The sequence below is a fragment of the Diceros bicornis genome, chromosome 20 (genome assembly GCF_020826845.1).
Source record: "Diceros bicornis minor isolate mBicDic1 chromosome 20, mDicBic1.mat.cur, whole genome shotgun sequence".
Classification (NCBI taxonomy): Eukaryota; Metazoa; Chordata; class Mammalia; order Perissodactyla; family Rhinocerotidae; genus Diceros; species Diceros bicornis.
The window spans coordinates 32,125,851-32,144,745 of NC_080759.1; the positions used below are offsets into that span (position 1 = coordinate 32,125,851).

The 18,895-nt window shown below is 35.1% G+C and overlaps 1 protein-coding gene across 3 annotated transcripts in view; it reads right to left on the bottom strand.

Annotated features, from left to right (window-relative positions):
• Positions 1 to 1,850: 1,850 nt before the first annotated feature.
• The window catches only part of NIPBL (NIPBL cohesin loading factor), a 197,428-nt gene continuing 180,383 nt past the window's right edge, over positions 1,851 to 18,895 (bottom strand). Inside the window, exons 39-47 of one of the 3 annotated variants that reach the window (XM_058564214.1) lie at positions 15,910 to 16,083; positions 15,315 to 15,505; positions 13,276 to 13,383; positions 12,590 to 12,790; positions 8,735 to 8,881; positions 6,723 to 6,997; positions 4,981 to 5,155; positions 3,393 to 3,581; positions 1,851 to 2,831 (exon numbers count right to left, since the gene is read on the bottom strand). In XM_058564214.1, coding sequence (XP_058420197.1) covers positions 2,466 to 2,831; positions 3,393 to 3,581; positions 4,981 to 5,155; positions 6,723 to 6,997; positions 8,735 to 8,881; positions 12,590 to 12,790; positions 13,276 to 13,383; positions 15,315 to 15,505; positions 15,910 to 16,083 — 1,826 coding nt within the window. In that variant the 3' untranslated portion in view covers positions 1,851 to 2,465. Of the gene's footprint in view, positions 2,832 to 3,351; positions 3,582 to 4,980; positions 5,156 to 6,722; positions 6,998 to 8,734; positions 8,882 to 12,589; positions 12,791 to 13,275; positions 13,384 to 15,314; positions 15,506 to 15,909; positions 16,084 to 18,895 lie in introns of all 3 variants that reach the window. The other 2 variants (XM_058564216.1, XM_058564215.1) reach the window with 2 other exon arrangements.

Genomic DNA, 18,895 nt, shown 5'->3' on the forward strand with positions numbered 1-18,895 from the left:
CAAATATATCTTCTTTTCAATACAACAAAACATGATATGGTTTAGTACAGTATCAACAAACTAGAGATTAAGATTGAATTTTGTAAATCCCCAATATACTTGAAAAGGTTGATTTTGTATATTTGACTGCCAAGGCCTTAATTTAGTGTCAAGTCCTAAAAAACTGTATTTGAGAAATCTACTTGAAAACTGTGGTTTGTATGTTTAAGGCTTATGAGTTACGTCAACATTTGGCTTACATTAATAGCTAAAATACTGGAGCTTAGAATATATGGCAAAATCCTCAACACAGCAATTCATCTGTTACCGACTGAGGCAACAGAAGCCTTACTACCGTGTGCTTACTTCCTAAAGCTCACTCTAAATAGGATCCCCAAGTACATATACTCCAAAGATCCTTTAGGAACTGGCTTACTTTTAGTAAGGATCATCTCCTTTAATGCTTGATGTTCCATTAGCTTAGAGCAGTGAGACGCAATTATTCCAACTCTAAATTTAGATCCCTATTATAACATTTTAAGTAAATTACTGAATCCTTCTGAGTCTCAGTTTTCCTTATGTAAAAAATGGGGATAAAATATTTAACTAGCAGAGTTTTTGTAAGAATTAAATGACATCATGCATCATTAAGTATCAGGCTCACAGCATCCAAAATTGGCTTTTTTACCTACACCTTTATTCTTTAGTACTCTACAGGCTGGACTTCGTACTCATATTTTTTCTGTTATTTTACTTTTATTGATAAAGCATTATTTGTTTTCATAAACCACCTCAAATCCTTTGTTAACAAAACAAACTTCAAGGGGGAAAAACTCAATCTAGTTTTGACCCATAGAGCTTAAAGTAAAAAGGAAGAGGAAACCTGCAATTAAGTGGAAGAAGAAGAATGAGAAAACATTTCCTTCAAAAAAACGTTCTGAAAGAATTCCACATAGGAAATTGATCCTGAAAGTTATTTTCATCGTGGTTTAATAGGTGTTCACAAAAATGTATTTCGTGGCAATGTCACTCTTCCTCACAAATTGAATATCTTCATTTATTGGCCAATTTCATAAAACTTAACAGTCTAGAGGTCAATTTTTAAAAACTGACTTAAAAATAAGTACACAATTTTTGAAAGAGTTAAGTTTGAAACAGACCTCATCTGTAAATTTCAGGCATTACTATTTCTAAGCATCAACTATGCAAATCAACTAATTAAATACCCACCTTCCCATTTGTAATAACAAATAAACAACTGCTCCCAAAAGATGTATAAAAGGTTTAGAGTAGAAAATGAATAAATATCTCAACTAATGAAATGACTCCTTTTTCAGTATTAAAAAATAACGTGAAAAATGTAATGTAATTACGAAGTGTCATACTCATCTCAACTCTATTTCTAAAATAACACACGGTATATTTTAACTAAGAGAAATACTAGTTTCCCAAAATAGCATGATTGTTATCTCCCCAAGACTGTTACCTTTTCCCGAGGTTTAAAAAATAAATATTACCATCATGACAGCACTAGAAAGAAATTGAAGCATACAAGGAATAAACTATAGTTTCTTTTTATATCAAAATGTACTCTTGAAAATGTGTTTGGCACAGTGCTAAATCATATATAGTTAATACTAAATATTGCAAGATACAATAAAACCCTGGAGTTAATTGTTTACACCCTTATGGGAATGAAAATAATAGATACCAATTATTCAGAAGTCAGCCTATACAAACTGTATAAACAATATTTTATGTTTTGCTTTGAAAACCAGTGATATAATAAATTTTACATAAAAGACTGTAAAATAATATAAATGGATTTAAACAGATCTTTACAATAAGAAATTCAAATGGAAACAGACAAGTAACAAAGAGAAGTAAAAAAATTTATTGCAGTACTCGCTCCACCAGATTGCCTGGGGATCCCTTTTCTTGTATTGTTTTCAGGGTGACCTAATACATCAAAATCTACATTTACAAAAACTCCTTCTGCAGATAGGTCATAGATACTGCATGCTTTTTTTTTTTTCAACAGAATAAATTATATATCCAGGGGATTCTGCCATTGTACAGCCTGGAAAAAACAATGCTTCCCTGGAAACTGGGCTAAGCTAAAGAAAGCCATCCGCTGCTAGGTTAAACTCCAAGAACACTTTATTAAGAACATTAACAGACTAATTTCCAACATTCACTTGTTTATTTTTTAAACAGAAAGTTTTTTTCCAAGATATAAACAATTTTTGTTAAACTATAATACAGTGGGAGTAAAAATGAACTGAGAATCTGTTTCTGCTGCACAACAGCGAAGGGAGCTCCCACAAAAATGTTTGCCCAACATTTCCTTCTTTTGTTCCTGCATCCCAGGTTCCATTCTTACTCTTCATAAAACTGATTTTTTTTTTTTTGCCAGAATGTTGATATTTCAAGTTTTTCTGCCTTTTAAAAAAATTCCTGTAAATTTGGCTGCATGTACAAATTCATTAGCTGGAAGTCCCATCCTTGGCGGCATACAGGGATCGTAAAGTCTGAACAACTTTATTAGTCAGCTTATTAGCACTCGTTAGAGCAATTTTTTTGTAAATAATGTCTGACTCTTTAATAGTGTCTACCCAAGGCACCAGTTTGCGGCCATCACGGCGCTTAGCCTCAGTCCAGGAGCCACTGTAGGAGCCTGCCATCCACTGAACACTGAAGCCATTGCTGGTTTTCTGTACTACTCTTGCAATTTGTGGTCGATCTTTGTACTTTGGACAGCAAATAGCGATGACATCCATGACGTCAACACTTTCATTCATCTGTGCTGCCAACTCCGTAGAGTCTGAATTTCGTTTTGACCTTCTCAATGACTAAAACATTGGGAGGGGGGAAAAAAGACCAAGTGTTACACAAAAGAATTTTAGTGAAATTATTGTTTTTATTGCTTTTAATCCCTTGACGCCGGGAGTTGGGATTTCCCAGCACACTTCCATTGCCGGCAATGAGACGCACCGTGACCGCCAGCGCCAAGGGGTTAACATACTTGTAAAACCATATAACTCTTAATTTGTACCCGTGTCTTTACTCTTATTCATATATAAAATTATATATACATATGAACCATAAAGCTACATAAAACTTAGCAACAATAAAAAAGGATAACACACATTAATACAATCCAAAGAAAATTAATAACCCTTTATGCTGGATAAATCTCATTTCTGCTTTTTTTTCTTTTTTATTGTCTTTTATGTTAAACTTTCTACAAAAGGATGTATAAATGGTTAAGTAGAGAATCTCTATCTACAAAATGTTTTCTTTCATAAGTATTACATTACTTGGTGTACATTTAATAGACTGACATATATAAGCACATAAAAATCATTTTACGTAATACGCTGCGAAATACGTTGACTCCTCCTCCGCCTCACCCCTGAAGTGCCTCCTCCTCTATCCTCCCCATCACTTTCATCATCTTCTGTCTCTGCTGCTGCATTATTTTTAGGGCTGCCTCCTCCAAGCAGCGAGGTAATTGCTTTGTTCCGAGCATTTGTGCTAGCTGACACCTCCCCTTCTTCCTCCTCTTCATCAGGGTCCAGATGTTCCATGAGAAGTTTGAACTATAAAAATCAGATATTAGAGTGTTAAGTAAATATTCAAACAAGACTCTCAAATCTCTAAAAATGTTTTCTACGGCAGTAGTTCGGTGTGGGTGAAACAGACTTTAGCTACTGTCCAAGTCAGGGGTGGGCAAACATTTCTGTAAGGAGCCAGACAGTAAATATTTTTGGCTTTGCAGGCCATATAGTCTCTGTTATAACTACACAACTCTGCCATTGTAGTGTGAAAGCAGCTATAGACAATACATAAATGAATGGGCATGGCTGTTTCAATGAAACTTTATTTTGTTTACAAAAACAGGCAGTAGGCCAGATTTGGCCCATAAGTCTAAGTCATCAAGCAACCAGGTGATTAATAATTACCAACAGACATTTTAAAGTTTTCTGCCTCCTTTGCTCTCTGACAATATAAGAGGATACAAGAGGAAAGGTAAGGATATTGAAGAATTTTAAATGAGAACTAAAATAACTTTCAACTTTAAAGTATAAGATTTGTAGTCTATGAATAATATGAAAACTGTTGTGTCATTTTCATTCTTGGTCAAAAAAATCACAATTAGTTATGTTTGGCTGCCTGCTTTAAACAAATTAAAATAAAAAACTTTATTTTTTAGGACAGTCTCTAAAAACTTTTTTAAACATTAAAAAAATTTTGTGGTAAAATATACATAATATAAAATTTACTATTTAAATCATTTTAAAGTGTTCACTTCATTGGCATTAAGTATATTCACCATCACCACTGTCACTTCCAAAACTTTTTCATCATCCCAAACAGAAATTCAATTCTGTACCCATTAAACACTAACTCCCCATTCCTCCCTTCCTCCAGCCCGATAACCTTTATTCTATTTTCTGTCTTCATAAATTTGCCTATTCTTACAGATGTTTTAAAAGGACATTTTATACACACACACACTCAACACTCACATACTTGTTGAGTATACACAGATATATATACTTGCATTACTTCCGTAAGAATACGTGAAAAAGTAGTAATATTGGTTGCGAGAAAGGAGAACAGAATGGCTGAAGAAGTTAGGAGGATGACTGATTTTCAGTTTTTCCTTTTATGAAATATAAATATGTAATCCAGTGAGTTAAAAAAATACATACGTGGTATTGCTTTTTCCTAAAACTTGCCTAGAAACTTTCATTTTTGCTAAAATAAAATTAGTGGTGGGCTGGCATTTCCTAAGAAAAAATAACTACAACACAATGGGTAAAATGGGAAAGGCAAGTTTAAAGTAACTCACTAAAACCACACAGAGAAAAATAATCTTGATATTTCGTGAAGCTTACCTTCAATGTAAAGGAGGTAGCTATCTCCCAAAAAAAGAATTTACTTTTCAAAAAAGTCATCAATTAGAAGGAAATATATTTTGGTTTTACTACTCACATCTAGATACTGTTTCACTATACTCCTCTTCACATCTTCAGTGATTCTGGAATTAGCCATATCACTCCGTAGGAAGTCCAGTGTTTGTTTGGGATGAAAATGAACTCCTGTTTTTCGGTTTATCGCTTTATCATATACTTTTGCAGATTCAGATGGAGAATATTTCTGAATTTTACTGTTTGGGGAAAACAAAACCAGTAACTTTAAAATTTTTTCAGGTATTTGCATTTAAATTGATTCTAGTCAAATTTTATTTACTAAAAGTTAAACTTTTTGTCATACAGATTTCAATGAAATTGTACACAAAATAAATACAATTTTAAAAAGGGAAATAAAAACATAAAATTGCAAAGATTAAAATAATAATATTTTCTTGTTTCCATCATTATTTGTCTTAAATAGAGGCATCATTTAAATGAAAGCAGTTTCTCTCATGTCTATTTTTTAATACCATGATTGTGATTGCAGGACAGCTTTAATACAATTACTCAATACCACCTAACTGGTTTACCTCCTCCTACTTTTTTGCCCCACAACTATACATTCTCACAGCAGCCAGAATGATTGTTTACAAACCTGTTTCATATTACTACCAAGTCTGCCTAAAAACTTTTCCAACTCCTTAGCACTGCCGCAAGACCTTTACAGGTTTTAAATTATTTTGAATTGGTTGACAACATTTAACATCAAGATATTTCTCATAAAAATCTGCATTATCTAGTTTCTCTTGAAAAAGTGGAAGCTCTGGCCACACTGTGCCTACCTTCTTCTGTGGCAACAACCTGACGAACATCTGAGTAATATCTGACCCCTTTTGATGAAACATGCTCTTTCCAGTTTGCCACTGACCTTCTACCAGGCCCACTTCACTCATTTCATTTATCTGTCCCCTAAGATCATTTGACTTTGTGATTCCTAATATAAGTTTTGAACGAATGTGAAAGATGACCAAAATTCCATGGGTACAGGCAAAAGAGAGATATTTATAGTGACTAATGGTGGGTAAAATTACAGGGCATTCACACTAATTAGTACTTTTCTATTTCTTATTTTCTAGAGTACATTAAAGACTATTTGGGTTCTCTTAGAGTTCAGCCTAGTTGGTCTGCATCTATTCTTCATTCATAGGTCTAAGTTTTTAAAGATTAGCCTAATTCTCTAGTAAGATCTCTTTAAGGAAATCAACAAAATAAGTCCTTTAATTTATAATGCTTTATCCCCCAGTAAAGGAATACATTTTTTCTCTCTAATAACAGAACGGGGGCTGGCCCCGTAGCTTAGTGATTAAGTGCGCGCGTTCCGCTACTGGCGGCACAGGTTCAGATCCCGGGTGTGCACCAACGCACCGTTTGTCCGGCCATGCTGAGGCAGAGTCCCACATACAGCAACTAGAAGGATGTGCAACTATGACATACAACTATTTACTGGGACTTTGGGGAGAAAAAGGAGGAGGACTGGCAATAGATGTTAGCTCAGGGCTAGTCTTCCTCAGCAAAAAAAAGAGGATTGGCATGGATGTTAGCTCAGGGCTGATCTTCCTCTCAAAAAAAAAAAAAACAGAACGGACAAATTACAGTATATTACACAACAAAATACTATATAGCAATAAAAAAGAACAAACTCCTTTTTTTAAAAAGAGCATTTTTAATATTAAACTAAGCATGCGGTCAAAAGTGAGTTTCATATTTTTTTATTATTTGAACAGAGTAAAGTTTCTTCTCTCACTGCTTATGTAACCTTACCTATCAGAAAATCCACAGAGATTCTTCAAATGTTGTTTTAACATCAGAAGCAATAAAATACCCTGGGAGACATTCGCAAACTCAATTAAAGGAGCCGAATTTTCTGGCAAACATTTCATCACTGAATTTATATCATCTTCTGAATCTGAATCTGAATCTGAATCTACACGTTTCCGTGACTTCCGAGGCCTGGAAACTTCTTCTTCACTCTCACTTGACTCATTTTCCCTACTGGGTGATGATTTTCTCTCTTTCCTTTTGTCTTTTACCATAGACTGAAAAAAAGAAGAAATTATTCTGTTTGAAAAACAATAAAAACAAAATACTACTAACAAATATACATATGCTCCATTCAACAGCTTCAAAAAGCATCCTTAAATTAACATTTTATATATTGAAACCCTCCAACTTTCCAAAAACAACTGGAGATGTAACCTTTGAGGGAAAAATTAAGTTTCAAGACTAAATAAAATCATATATAATAATCCACTTCTCTGACATCCCTCCCCCCAAAAAAAACCCTTCTGAAATATCATTCAAAGGGAAACAATTTTCTTAAAGGATAGTAATAAAAGATAAATTAGTTATAAAAGTATCAATTTGGTACATAGGTAAGCCATTATAAAGGAAAAGCAGTAATTATAATTTAACTGAGGACAATACAATAGGCTTGGACACCCCCCAGCTTCTATCACTGTCTCCCTTTCAATAACTTTTCAGCAAGATGATATGCAACTTTTCTTAATATTTAAATTGTTTCTTTATGCAACTGTTAGCTCTTAAAAAGAAAGTCAGCTGGGTTTAAGAGGGGGAAAAGATCAGATCACAAAGCAATTATTCAAAAGGTAACTGCTAAGAAATAAAACAGGAGAAACATTTACAAGTATATCCACAACAGTAAGTAAAGTAAAATAAGATAAAATGATGGCTCAAGTTCCTGGGAAATTATTAACTTCTCAAACTTTAATGTGCATATTAAACACCTAGGGATTTTGTTAAAAACGTAGACTCTGTTTCAGCAGGTCTAAGGTGGGGCCTGAGGTTCTGCAGTCCTAACAAGCTGTCAGGTGAGGCCAGTGGTGCTGGTCTTGGTCCACACTTCAAGTAGCAAGGATTTACATATCTCTGTAATTCCAATCTTCAGGTATTAAAATAATCTCCCTGATTTACTAGTTTGACCAGGATGTGTTTTAAGCACTAAGATTTTGCAAAATAAGATCTACTTGTATCATCAGGCACATGAAAATATGCCAATTAATTTACAAAGAATTTACTGAGCGCCTACTACGTGCCCAGGTCTACACCAGGTGCTTTTACAATTAAACCAATTAATTTCCTCCTAAAAACCATGAAAGAAAAGACACAAGGTATATAACAAGAAATTTAGTAAATATTTTGGGCACACAATATGCCAACTTACACACAATATGATGCCGGTGTTCAGGGACAAGGAAATCAATAGTTATACATTTTCTGTGTCTCCTTGTAAGTAAGCTATCTATATCTATATCCATATCCACATCCATATCTATATCTCCTCAAGCATACTATTGTGATCTACCACGTTACCAGATTTACAGAATAGCAAGGAGCTTTAAAATGGGATTTCAATGAATATATGAATGGATACCAAACACTTAAGGTCAGTGCTTCAAGTGAGAGAAATAAAGAAGTGGGATGGCTTATCAATAGAACAATCCATATCCATATATATATATACACACGTACACACACGCACATGAGCGCGCGTGCACACACACACACACATATATATAAATAAAATCCATCTAAATGATCTGGAATGGAATGGTTTTAGGTCTTTCTTAATAGAAATGAAATGGTAACCCATTTTCTCTCCCCAATTCAAGCACTGCCCAGATTTCAATAAGTTCATTTAGAAAGATTTTATATACCTGTGAAAAGAATAAAAAGTATAATGAGAAACAAAACAGTGAAAATAGCATGCCTGCACTTTGACAGATGCGTTAAGAATAGTAATGTGTGTAACTTACCTCCTTGAATGACTGCAGTAGGTTACTACCAGAAACTGAGAGTGTAATGTCTATATGATGCATTATAAACAACGGCTCTTCCTGTGTCTGGTATGGAAAACAGGCTAGATTGTCTGCTATATACAAGAGCATATTCACTTCTGTTTTCTGTAAATTTTAAAAAAAGGTACACATGTTTAGTGGATAATCTAGAAATCCATCCAAAAAGCCTTTTTAGAAAAAATATTACAGGGCACTTTCACCTCAGTTAATTATTTCAGAAAGAGAGAGAGAAGAGAGAGAAGGAAGGAGGGAGGGAGGAAGGGAGGCACGGAGGTGAGAAAAAGGCAGGAGGGGGAACAGAAATGGATTTTATAAAATAATCTTATACCCATTTTAAGAGATTTCATAATGACTTATACCATGGTACCTCAAGAAGGGAAGAGGTGAAATTTTTTAGTGCACCCAAGTGGAATTCCCTTAAGTTTTCTTATAGAGTATATGGAATCTTTATGATAAATCCATACCACATCAGAAAGTATACATATGAATTCATAATTATTTGTCATTGTGCTTCTAAGAGTTTAACCCATATGGAGATCAGTTACACACAGTTACTATTCCGCCCTCAAAAATAAGTGGTAATTATAATACTAATATGTGGGTTAAAAAAAAATCAAAATTCATGTACTCATAAAACACTTGTGAGTTTCCTACATACAGGTAATCAGAGGTAATTAGAATATCAGAGTCGTTCTGACAGTGCTACCACAGTTTCACAATACGAAAACTCTGAGGTAGGCAAAATTTAAGGGAAAGAAAGAAGTAAACTTTAAAAAGAAGCAACAAATGGAGACTTCCAGCATTTCATGATCATACAGAACATAAACAGAAAGACATGCTAATATTTAAATTCTTTTAAAACATTTACACAGATTAAAAAAATAAAATAAAAAAACACTCCCTCCTACCATCTCCCCTTATCCTGCCGCCCAAACATAAAACTGAGTAGCAGCAGCGGTAAGCAACAACAAAAATCCAGATGGAATAAACTTGCTCTTAGTATTCAGGGAACTTTCTATTTTTTGTTTTTAAATATGTATCAACACCTATATGTTAAAGTTGGGGAAATGTAGACATAGAACCCAACCTCATCTATTAGTTTTAACACTATAATTTATATATATTTTTTCCTCCTAAAACTGAAAATGTTCAGGACTACTGTGAATAAACCTTTTTAAAACTCTGAAATTCTTCAACTTTGGTCATAAAAAAGTCCTATATTGCTCCTATTTTTCCAAAAATCAGACTTCTTAAAAGAATAGTCTAGAGCTGCTCTTCCCATGTCTTCCCCACTACTCTTTAATTAATTAAAATCATGCTTTGTCTGTCACTGCTTGACTGTTTCTGTCCACCAAATATTCCACCTTATTTTTTTATTTCCTATTCTCCTTGACTTCTCAGTAGCATCGGACACTATTATCTACCCTTTCCTTCCTGATACCTTCTTCCTTAGTTTTCTCTTCCTAGCTCATTGACTATTCCCCTTATGTCCTTCTCAAACCAACTCCTTTTCAAACTACTTTTAGCAACAATCTTATTATTCTCTCAGGTGCTCAGGACAAAAATATTCCAGTTATCCTAGGACTGTCTCATCTAATTTATTCCTCCCTCACAATGTTTCTTCTTTCCTTTCCTCCTGTCCATTCTTTCCTTTCCTACTATCATAATAGAACAATCTCTTATTACCTCCACTGTGAACACAATGCTACGAAACTTGTGTTCCTAAAATGCTCTTTGGCACCTGTCCATATTACTTTATTCAAACACTTTCAATGGTTTCCCACTGTCTACAAGATCCTCCATAAACCATACCCCACTATGACCTCTCTGCTCCAGTCAAATAATCTATTCATTATTTCCCACACATTCTTATCTTTGTACCTCTATTCACGTTTTCACTCCTGCCTTAAATAGTAGATTCATCTCATCTAACCTCCCTAGGCCTTCAGTGATTTGTTCCTCCCCTCACATCCTTTGCCGGAGGTAGTCTGAAGAAATCACTGCATTATGAGAGCTGGATTTCCAGTTTAGCATTTCACAAACTGAGGTGACAGAACATTGAGCTAATGACATACAACAGATGATAAAACCACATAGGAATGAAGCTCAGGAGAGAGATAAGGACTAGAACAGTATCACTGATACAAAGCACCTAGCACTCAGAATATGCTAACCTTAACTATTATTTATTTCCTTTATTTTGGGTCCTATACACCCCCAACAGGAGGTAAGATCCAATGAGGGCAAGAGCACTATTCTTACCATTTTGTACTCCCAGCACAATCTCCTACACACAATGAAAGCTTAATACGGATGATATGATGATGATGATGGTGGTGATGTTGATTAAATTATATTCCAAGTATTTCTGAACTAGATGTTTATAATATTTATTTGCTTGATCATATATCCAAAAATTTCATACAGTACTTTAAAAAAATCTCCCTTTTGTTCTTCTTTCTTTATCTATCTAATCTATCTACCTACCTACCTACCTACCTACCTATCTATCTATCTTGTGAGGAAGATAGGCCCTGAGCAGCTAACATCTGCCAATCCTCCTCTTTTTGCTGAGGAAGACTGGCCCTGGGCTAACATCCATGCCCATCTTCCTCCACTTTATATGGGAAGCCCCCACAGCATGGCTTGACAAGTGGTGCATTGGTGCGCGCCCGGGATCTGAACTGGCGAACTCCAGGCCGCCACAGCGCAGCCGTGCGCATGCGGGAACTTAACCGCTTGTGCCACCGGGCCGGCCCCCCTTTTGTTCTTCTTGAAGTTTTACACACATGGACTAATCGGTAAGCTCTATGTGGGCAGATACCACATCTGTCCTATTTACTATTTTATCTTCATCTCCTAGCACAATGGCTACTATATAGCAGGTAGTGCTGACTAAATATTGTGTAAAATGAATGAATAAATCAACAGGGACCCGTAAAGAATAGGATGTTCTGTTTTCTTGGCTTACGGTCCTGGCCAATGCAACCTGTGCAATAGCCCAAAAGGTCAAAATTATAGTTACACAAAAGTGGGTTCTTCATCAAGGAAATCAAGTTGAACAAACAGGGATCTCAGCAGCCAAAAACACAGAACAATTATTCCAACAATATTTGAGTCTGACAGAAACGAGTGAAATTTCACCTTCTTTGTTTATTTAGGTAATCTATCCGTCCAAGTGATAGTTTAGTAATGTAGCTTACTTAAAGATATGCTTAAAGGAACTGTTATCAAAGTTTATAAGATACTCTGTATGGAGACAAAATTACAGCTGACTCTCTGTAACCTCAGGTTCCGCATCCACGGATTCAACCAACCATGAACTGAAAGACCTATAATGGTTGAGTCTGTAGTGAACATGTATAGACTTATTTTTCTTGTCATTATTCCCTAAACAATACAGATAATAACTATTAAGATAGCATTTACATTGTATTAGGTATTATAAGCAATCGAGAGATGATTTAAAGTATATGGGAGGACGTGCGCAGGTTATACGCAAATGCTACACCATTTAATATAAGGAACTTGAGCATCCTTGGATGTTGGTATCTGTGGGCGGTCCTGGAACCAATTCCCTGTGGATATCAAGGGATTACTGTATACTTTATCCCTCATTGTATTTATTCTCATGCAAAATTTCCCCTTCAATTTTGACTGTATACCTTGTACTTAACACAGAAGACTTAAAGAAACATATTTAATATAGTCATTATTATTTACTAAAATGGTAATATTTAAAAAATGGTGACTACTTTAGGCATAAAATTTACAAAACAGTTTTCTTAAAATAATTAAGTTTTTTATGCTTACTGCTGTGTCATCAAAGAGGTTGAGTAAAGAAATTAGAAAGGCTCGTCTGTGTTGGCGGTTTCCACGGATCATGGAGTAAAGGTGTGAACACAAAGCACTAGAGGACTCATCTTGTCTGAAACCCCTTACAGGATCTTTTAGGCATGTGTTGATTGCCTGTTGTACCTGGTAAGACATCTTCATACCAGCCACTGCTTTCATCTGAAATCAATAAAAGTCTCATTTTTGTCATGGATATTAAAAGAGTGAAATAAAAAATATACTTTGAGCATTACAATCTGAGGCTAACTTCATTACTTGATTTTCCTATTTAAAATAATAAAATCATAGAATGCAAGTGCCAGAAAGAACATCAGAGATCACCTATTATAACACCCTCATTTTATGGAAGAAAAAATCGTGACCCAGAAGAGCCATTACTACTGCCAAGATCACAAAGTAGGGACTAAAGCTTATGCATCCTGATTTTTAGTCCAGCATGCTTGCTGGACTGTCACTTCTAGCTCAATCTTAAGAGTTAATTTTAAACAAGAATAAACACTTTGGGAGACAAACTTAGCTGCATGTTTAGAAGTACTAAGCAAAATATTTTATTCTAATATGAACATGGGCAAGACATTTACCAAAGAAATGGTTTACCAAAGAAAGATTTTTAAATTTAGGTTATACAATTTAAAAATACATACATGAATGAACCCAGCATATTTTTTGTCTATTTCCACAAGCTGCTGATCAGCCTTGTTCCGCATCGCTGGTTCTGGGTCTGTGCCCATAGCAATTAAATATGGTACACACTGGAAATAAAAATAAAGGATTTATAAGACATCACAGTAGTAAAAGCCTTATATGTATTTTAACATATATCAAAACTTGCTGTATATCTGGGATATATGAATTTAGCTTTACAGGCCTTCCTATAAATGCCATGTTTTAGCATTCTTTTAAAAATGATTAATCTTCCCTTAGATTTAGTTCAAAGCAAAAAAGCACTGGAGCATCAGTAAAAATACTGATGTGGTAAAACTTAATTTCAGCGTGGATTTAAGGTTCCTTAAACATAAAGAGCTCTCACTAACAATATCTACTTAAGATTATGATATATACTACAAATGTATAATCCAATAATTTCTCAAGCTTGACTGAATTTGCTACGTAAACATAATATAGAGAAAAAAGTAATTTGTCTTCCATACTCAAAACTAGGAAAATATAATTTTTTACCCACAAAGTTGATTTTAGATATGGCTTCAATGATCAGTTGGATAGCCAGTATTTTGGTAACAGCCATATTCACTGTACTTCTAAAGTCAAGAAATACCACGACTATGTTAAGTAAATCTGAATCAGATAGCAGTGAAGAGGCCAGAAAAACAACAACAAACACACACAAAACAACTTTAAAAAAAGTAGATATGGCAATAATTGAAATGAGTGATCATGGATTAAATTCAGAATTGCAGGGGAGGCAGAAGGAGTCCATACAGAATATTATCGGCTTAACTGGCAAAATTTGAAAATGGACTGTATATTAAATAATACTGTTATCAGTGTTAAATTCCCTAAATTTGATGATTGCATTATGGTTTTGTAAAAAAAAATCCTTGCTCTTAGAAAATATATGCTGAAGTGTTTCGAGGTAAAGAATTGTGATACCTGAAACTTACTACCAAAAGATTCAGAAAAAAGTATATGTATGAAGAGAGAGAGAGAGAAAGCAAATGTGGCAAAATGTTAACAAATGGTGAATATAGGCGAAGAGTATGAAGGAGTTCGCTGCATACTCCTGCAATTTTTTTGTAAGTGTGAAGTTAAAAAAAATGTTAAAACAAGCAGATATAATAAAAAGCACAACCACTTGAGGCCACTTAGAGTAGCAGCAAAGAGCCATAAGGATCTCAGTAATTTGAGAGTCTGGATATACTACTGTACATTTTATTAAGTGATCTTGATGATGATAACCCTGAGTTATGAAGAACAGGCTAAATATTAATTAGTGTGCTTCATAGTGTGCTCTGTTTCAGGACACAGGGAAGAACACAGTATATTTACAAATAGCATATTTTAGAAAAAGCTGCAAAAAAAACAGCCAAAATAAAAATCTTAAAGGGTACAGGCTTTGGTTACCTAATAAATTCACTTCTGTAGCCTATGGCACTCTCTTGAACATGTCAGATGGTGTATACTACTACATCAGCACGAGCTGCCAATCCTGAGTAATACTAATATGTCTTTATTACATCATTTAGTCCCCATATCAATGCTTTGAGGTGCTTGGCAGTTGACATTACCTCCAATTTACAGATGAAGGAACTGAGATCAGATTATATAACTTACTTTTCTGTGGACTAAAATCTACCCTGTTTAACAGTTAGATTATACTCTTAACCCTAGTTAACTCTCTTGACATTACAAGCTGTTGATTCTCAGGGGTAAGAGTCAATGTGGATTAAAACAAATCTATCATCCCTACTCATGAAAATGATTCCAAGTACATATTCTACCAATATAAATTGGAAGTTTGTTGAACAGAGACAACATCATTGTGCATTTTGCAGTAATAACAACCTAAGAGATGGACTAAAACTTAGGTTGTTAAGAGTTTAGAACAGAAATAAAATTAACAACTAAGAGGAATAAAAAACTACTTATTCTCTAATCATAGTATTATCAAATGACAACAAATCTGGCTCTTTTCGGAAGAACTGATGCTATGAAACATACTTACTTGAACTGGATGAATAAGACCTTGGTTTAGAGTCAATGCAATGACATTTAGGGCGAAGTGGCGTACACTTGACTGGGTGTGAAAAAACGCCTCAAGCACCTGTTTGAGGTAAAGCTGCATGATGGAACTACTCATCCCTGAGGAAACATCACCCATTTCTTTCAAATCTTCCTGTTTTGCAACTTTCTTCCCTGCAAAAAGAGGTAAACAGATTAAGAACATGTATACTAACTTTACTGAAAACACCAAATTAGACCACAGCCCAGAGCACAAAATGTTAGAGCTAGTGCTCTGGCTCAATGGTTCTTAATCTTTTTTTGTGTGTGTGTCTGTCAGAGGCCCTTTTAAGAACCTGATGAGAACTATGATCCTTTCCTTCCTCAAAATGCTAATGTCTGCACATATATTAAATTTTACAAACTATTTTAGGGAGTTTATAAATACCTTAAAGCCTAGCTATGGACTTAAAGACTCCTCTTTAATTGAATTCCTTCATCTAAACGATAAGGAAATTTAGATATCTGGATTAAAAAACAGTCACCGAGTATCCTAACTGTAGCCGCACTGTGAAATTTAAAAGTATATTTTCACTTACAGTCTCTATCTGCCTGCTGCATACGTGTATCCTCTTCTTGTAGGTAGGTCTGGAGGTTTTTTAACACCTGTATTTTTAAATTTACTGAGGAGTTCTTATCAGATAAAATATTATTATATAGATTTTTCACCTCTTGCTCAAACATTAGACTTGGATGCTGAATAAAGGCAAATCCTAAAGAAGAGAGAAAAAAAAAATCTCTTGATATATTCAATTAAAATTAAATATAACACTTAATGAAAATGTTGATAAATTATATAAAGAGCTCCTTATTTCAAAAATTAAAATAATGACTGGAATAATATGCTAGTGGCCTTACCTAGAGAAGTATTAGAGCAGGTACTTCTTTCCCCATGAATTAAAAACAAGAAATTGCATTTCAAAGGAGAATTTCACACAAGAGGAAAGCTTGAGGAGGGAGCAGGGCCTAGTGGCTAGGGGAGTGGATTAGGAGTCAGGAGTCTTGGGTTCTATTCCTGGCTCCACCACTGACTTGTAGTGTGACCTTGGGTGAGTCACATTATCTCTCTGTGCCTCAATTCTCCATCTGTAAAATGGGGACAATAATATTTACCGCCCACCTACCTCAAACGGATGTTTTCAGGATTTAAGAGGTAATGTCTGCAAACATTTTTGAGATCCTTAGCAGAAGGTACTACATTGGCATTATTTAAAAAAAAATATTGAAATATATCCATTTGATGAAACCGAACAATTCTAAAATAAAGCTAAAAATATCTTCCATTTATTTCTCATATGGCATTATAATGAAGCCATAATGCTGTTTCTATAATCACAAGAACTAGCAAAATAATATTATCCATGTTTATTTATACAAAATGCTTATTTATATGAGATAAAATGAAGATCTTTGATGATAGCAAGTATTACTGATGCCAAATAACAAACTAAACTCAAAGCATAGAGTGATCAGATAACTAGCCCAAGGTCACACAGGATAACTATGGCCCAGGCAAGATGTGTTTTATTTTTTATTTATTTAGTTTTTATTTTATTATTATTATTTTTTATAATTTTATTTATTTATTTTTTTCCCCCAAAGCCCCAGTAGATAGTTGTATGTCACAGCTGCACATCCTTCTAGTTGCTGTATGTGGGACGCGGCCTCAGCACGGCCAGAGAAGCGGTGCGTCGTTGTGCGCCCGGGATCTGAACCCGGGCTGCCAGCAGCGGAGCATGTGTACTTAACCGCTAAGCCACGGGGCTGGCCCAAGATGTCTTTTATTAACTGGTCTAGAGGCACTATTTTCTGGATAGTGTTGCTTCTTTAAGTTAGTATTTACACTATTTGTTCTCTGAATTAGATATAACACTATTAGTTTTGCCACTTTATATAACTTATGTCCAGACTGAATATTCAAAGGTACACATTTGGCTTGAAGATAATACTGTATCAATGTAATTCCCTATTAAGTGATATCTGAATTTTTCCAAATTTGCAATACGTAATTTTCTGAAAGGGATGAAGGAGGACTAAGATAATAAAATTTAAATTTATTAAGAAATTAGTAAACATTTAATGAAGTTTGGGTAACTCAGAATCTTTTATTACTCATTTTTGTTCAAAAGACTAATATAAACAATTCTGTATGCATATTAAATTATAAACCTTGTTAATGCTACCAGAATAAAGTTTCCAAATAAGTTATTAACCTTATTGAGTAGCTTTACATGTACTTGCACAAAACAAAAACAAACAATAACAAAAGAAAAACCTAGACAGAGTGATCTTCTTGTATTTTTTTAAAGTGTATTCAATATAGGTACTTTAATATTATCCTTCTCATATTTATCCCAATATTATTCCAATATCTTTCCACATAAGCCGCAAAAACCTAACCTTCTGCAAAGACATGTATTTATTATATCAACGCTCCTGGAAAAATGATACGGGACAGATACATATCCAAATCGTTCCTTTTGGGTTAGTTACCATGTGCTTCTACATAAATGGAAGTCTGCATAGACGGCTCACTGTTTTAACTAGAAGCAGCAGATACATATAATGACAAAGCATTGCAAAGAAAAAGAACAATTTAAAAAATATGCCACAGCACAAAATTCTTCTACATCATCTTTCTTTATCAAAGTGCTTTAATGAATGTTCTTATAAAACCCTATGAAGTAGGGGTAGGAAACAGTATTGTCATCTCTATTTTACTAATGAGGAAACTGATGAATAGAGAAGTTATGTGACTTGCTCAAGGTCCTCTAGGACGTCATTGGCTAAGCCAAAAATGGAACCCAGGTGTTTCAACCCCCAGTCCTACATTCTATACACCAGATCCTAATGTGAATAGAAACATACTTAAATACATCAACAGTTGAGATTCATAGTATTTTATTTTTTTTTGTGAGGCAGATCAGCCCTGAGCTAACATCTATTGCCAATCCGCCTCCTTTTTTTCCCCCAAAACCCCAGTAGATAGTTGTATGTCACAGCTGCACATCCTTCTAGTTGCTGTATGTGGGACGCGGCCTCAGCATGGCTGGAGAAGCAGTGCGTCGGTGCGCGTCCGGGATCCGAACCCGGGCCGCCAGTAGCGGAGCGAGTGCACTTAACCGCTAAGCCACGGGGCCGGCCCCTAGATTCACAGTATTTTAAAATTTGCTCAGGGGCCAGCCTCGTGGTTTAGCAGTTAAGTGCGCACGCTCTGCTGCTGGCGGCCCGGGGTTCGGATCCCGGACGCGCACGGACGCGCACCGACGCACTGCTTCTCCAGCCATGCTGAGGCCGCGTCCCACATACAGCAACTAGAAGGATGTGCAACTATGACATACAACTATCTACTGGGGTTTTGGGGGAAAAAAAGGAGGCGGATTGGCAATAGATGTTAGCTCAGGGCCAGTCTTCCTCAGCAAAAAGAGGAGGATTGGCATGGATGTTAGCTCAGGGCTGATCTGCCTCACAAAAAACAAAAAAAAAAAATTTGCTCCACTTCTCAAACAACTAAAAACTATAAAG